Here is a 4,770-nt window from a genome sequence, read left to right on the forward strand (position 1 = left end):
TCCAAGAATGGACATGTTAGAATTTGGTGGTCAACCTGTGGATCTTTCATGAAATACACCAGGGTTTACTTCAGAACAGATGTTGCTAATTTATATTTAAAGCCAGGGCTTTTCCATTTGCCGAGACTAAGAAAAATGATAATTGCACAAATTTATGTGGAAAGCTTTATTGCCTCTGTCCATTACGTGCAGGGATGTTGACAGTATACAAATATCAATCTGGGGCTCATTATGTGATGAATAAAAACAGAAACTAAATGTAATTTAATCACACCATGAAGATTCTCCACTAAAGCTAAAGAGAGATTGATAGCTAAGTATAAATATCTGGAATGGTAGCCAATTGAGATGGATGGAAAACTCTTTTCTGTAGAAGCAGAAATTAAATTCTCTTTTGTGTGCATATATTATTTAAGGTACTTCCCCTCTTCTTTTCTCATTCTCTTAGTTTCATGATTTTCAATTTTATCCAAAGACATGGATATCTTTTCTTTGGTCTTAAGATTGATTTTCTTTTCAGTAATGTTCTGTGAGAATAATTAAGCACTTTTCATAATTGCAGTTACTTTTCTAGGAATCTAAACCCAAATGTATTCTTTAGGTTTTTTCTGGGACAAAGAAGAGGGAGATAGTCACCTGAAATTTGTAGATGTGTGCATACTTAATAATGTCATCCCAATGAAAAATGGAATAACAATATGCATACCCAGAATCCAACCCTCAGCAATTGTGTGTATAGTCTTACTAGATGTATCTGTGTTTGAAAATTTGTATACCACACTTTCTTGAACTAGCAGAGAGAATGTTTTCATTTAAACAGGAAAATGTATCTGGTTTTTTTTTGGGGGGGAGACATCAAGAGGCAATTGATTTTATTATTAGTTTATATATAATGCATATTCAATATATAGAATTTACATTCGTGGTTAGAAACAGCATTCAGTTTATCATTATTTTAGCAATGAATAAATTAAATCTTGTAGAGATTGCCTTAATTTTTAATATGAAAGAACTTTAAGCAATTCTTCCCATTTACAGAGTTAGCAAAATGAAGAATTAAATTCAGAACTGCTTAGTTTCAAATCGCATGTCTTTTCTACTGTACTGTAATGTGAGATTTTTTTGGCTCATAATGTGGTGGAGATTTTTTTGGCTCATAATGTGGTGGTTGTAAAGCTACTGAAATGGAGCGTCAAAATGACCAGGGTTAAAATGTGGAGTCAATAAAAACAAAAAAGACCATGAGTGTGTATCAAAAATTCATGGGGAAATGTAATTAAAATTATAATATCTGTTTTATTAAACTATTTACATTTGAATACATTAAGTACATAAAACATTTGTTAAGAGAGATATTTTATCATTATCTGTAGTTGCATTATAGATATATGTGTGTGTGTAAATATATATATATATATATATATATATGTGTGTGTGTGTGTGTGTGTGTGTGTGTATACACAAACAAATCAATATATATTTGAAACAATACAGATACAATCTGGCCTTCTTTGATAGTTAATGTTAACTAATTTGGGCATTATACAATAAATTACATGAATGCTTGATATAATTTGAGGTCCTACTATAATATAATAGTTAAAATGTCTACTATGTTTTTCTCAGATTGGAGCATCTAGTTCCAAACTCTACTTCATCATTTGCAAGTTACTTCAGCAAGTAAATTAATTTATTTATGCTAGTGTTTTCTCATCTGAAAATGACATTTATCAAAGTAACTACCTTTAAGGACTTTTTATTAGGCTGCAGGCAGCGCTATGCCACGGGAGAGCTGCTGGCGGGGGCGATGGGATCCCGGTGCACCATGAGCCTTGGGTCCCGCCCTTTCTTGGGCCGATGAGCACTGCGCACTCCGTTCTCCTTTTGCCGTGGGGCCTCGGTTGCGAGGGCAGCAGCGGCGGGACCAGAAGCCCGACGGCGACGAAAGGTCACCTTTCTACGAACCCGCGACAAAGAAGCAGTTCAGCCTACAGTGCCGCTCCGGGGCTCGGAAGGAGTCGGGCTCCGGACCGCCACCGCCACCTCTACCGCTGCTGCCGCCATCGCCTTGTTCCTCTACCCCCGTCATGGCCGAGGAGCTGTCCGCGGCCACGGCCTACACAGAAGATGATTTCTACTGCCCGGTCTGTCAGGAAATGCTCAAAACGCCAGTGCGGACCGCGGCCTGTCAGCACGTTTTCTGTAGAAAATGTTTCCTGACTGCAATGAGAGAAAGTGGAATACATTGTCCCCTGTGTCGTGGAAATGTGACTAGAAGAGAAAGAGCGTGTCCAGAACGGGCCTTAGATCTTGAAAATATCATGAGGAAGTTTTCTGGTAGCTGTAGATGCTGTGCAAAACAGATTAAATTCTATCGTATGAGACATCATTATAAATCTTGTAAGAAGTGTCAGGATGAATATGGTGTTTCTTCTATTATTCCAAACTTTCAGATATCTCAAGATTCAGTAGGGAATAGTAATAGGAGTGAAACATCCACATCTGATAACACAGAAACTTACCAAGAGAATACAAGTTCTGGGAATCCCACCTTTAAGTGTCCCTTGTGTCAAGAGTCAAATTTTACTAGACAGCGTTTACTTGATCACTGTAACAGTAACCACCTATTTCAGATAGTTCCTGTGACATGTCCTATTTGTGTGTCTCTTCCTTGGGGAGATCCTAGCCAGATTACTAGAAATTTCGTTAGTCATCTAAATCAAAGACATCAGTTTGATTATGGAGAATTTGTGAATCTTCAGCTAGATGAGGAAACCCAATATCAAACTGCTGTTGAAGAATCTTTTCAAGTAAACATCTGAAGCCTGTAGACATCTCTACATCTTTGTACCTGCAAGTGCCATCTTTAAGGGGAAAACTACACGAAGTCACAGTTTCAGTAACTTGATGTGTATATTAATAAAAGTAATTCAGTCTATTGTTTTAAATTTTTTAATTGAAAAGTAAAGGTTGGGCCACCTAAAAACTTCATCTTCTTGACAAGTTAAAAAATGAAAGTTAACATTACTTTAAAAGCATAAAAAGGATTATATCTCAGTAATGTAGTGAAAAGGGAATCCCTGTTGTACTCTTATCTTTTTTTATATTATATATTTTTGAATTTTTCATTATTATTATGTTGCTTTTGAAATTTTGGTGCAGTTTTTCCTATTTATTGTACACAGGTAACACACAGTAGCAAATTCTGAAAGACGTGATTGATATAAACGTAACAAATCTGAGCCAGTTGTCAGAGTTGCAGAATGAAAACTTGAAGTGCTAAATGGAAGAATCCAAAGGAAATTTTTTAAACACAGATTATAGCTGAAGTATTCAACTATAAGAAAATTGTATTTATATAACATTTAGTATTTTTGAAAACTAGTGAGATTTCTTTAATAATTTTAACTCTTTAAAAGTAAAAGTTCATTGCAAAGACATTTCCTTTTTGCTATTAGAAGGAAATATCAAGAAAAAAATTTATTTCTTTGGAGCAATTGGTAATTCAATTTTGTTTGTTTGACCAATTTGTAAGCTGAAATACCAAGCTGAATAACAATTGTTTTGCCACAGAATTTTCAATAGCCAGTGTTTCTCATTAGCTGAGATGAAACTTACTAGAAACTTTCAGTTGGTGATATATTCTACAGATATACTTAAATGAGAAATTTAAAGAAATTCAAAGCTAAAGATATATATGTACATATACTTTTGTATGTATATACATAACATACATACACATATATATCTTTGCATGCAGTTTGTCAGGTTATACAGAACTTTTATTAAGGATTTAAAAATGAACAAGCAATATAGGATTGAATTATCTGATTTGATTAAAATTTTGTATATCACCAAATTTTTTTAAAAAGTAACAAATGCTAAGTGATATAAGTTGGTTGCTATTACACCTTAAAAATTGAGTTTACACACAATTACCTATTTATATGGTGCTCATTTGTTATTCTCAAAAATAATTCGTGACTATGAGGGTAGTGAAAATAGATTTTACCAGCCACAGTTTCACTACTTCAAAGTCAAAACTAAGTTTTTTTCTTAATATTGAGAATCATAAAGTATTTTGTAGAAGGGCCAAATCACAGAAAAAAAGGATAAAGTGAATTCACTGACATTCCATACTAATACACAATGTTTATGCTTTCTTTAAAATTACTAAAAGATCAAAATCTCAGAAGTAGTTTGCTGCTAATATATACATATATTGTATAAAAAGGTATATTTTGGTTTTCTTAAAACCCTTGTTGACTTTTCTACAGTGAACATTTTTTTAAACTTGATTTAATAAAAATGTTAATTTTAGAAGTGAAGTTTTGTAAAAACCTTTTTCAGTCAAACAGCAATGACTTTATTTATAGATAGTAATAACAATCACACAGAAAGCCATACATCTTAATGCCTTTGTTCTGTTATTCTAAGAGTAATGTTTACTGTATGCTTTAACATTTTTTTCTGCAGCTAACATGAGTGTAATTTTAGGAACAGCAGGATGAGTTCTTTTTAAAGATACTTTCGACCATAGTTTTTTTCCAGTTTAAAGCAATAATTTAGTAGTTTCTTTCAAAGTTTAACGGGTCCGGTGTATGTCAACTTAAACCATTCTGAAATTTGCAAACTTCTTTAAAGGAAAATTGTTGGTAGAGATCATCTTGATGAAATTGTATTTTGAAGTTTTGTGAATGAGTTAAATATTAATAGTCTTGTGTGTTTTACATATAAGCTTTTTCATAAGGAAAATATTGACTTTGGTAT

The 4,770-nt window shown here is 33.3% G+C and overlaps 1 protein-coding gene across 1 annotated transcript; it reads left to right on the plus strand.

The window, feature by feature from the left end:
* Positions 1-1,789: 1,789 nt before the first annotated feature.
* LOC124096015 (E3 ubiquitin-protein ligase RNF138-like) lies at positions 1,790-4,328 on the plus strand. The gene has a single exon (XM_046449489.2). It carries the CDS (start codon positions 2,088-2,090, stop codon positions 2,820-2,822), a length of 735 nt encoding a protein of 244 aa, XP_046305445.1. The 5' UTR covers positions 1,790-2,087; the 3' UTR covers positions 2,823-4,328.
* The last annotated feature ends 442 nt before the right edge of the window (positions 4,329-4,770 follow it).

This window comes from Marmota monax, unplaced genomic scaffold (assembly GCF_021218885.2).
Source record: "Marmota monax isolate L192 unplaced genomic scaffold, Marmota_monax_Labrador192_F-V1.1 WCK01_AAM20220418_F8-fsc00837, whole genome shotgun sequence".
NCBI lineage: Eukaryota > Metazoa > Chordata > Mammalia > Rodentia > Sciuridae > Marmota > Marmota monax.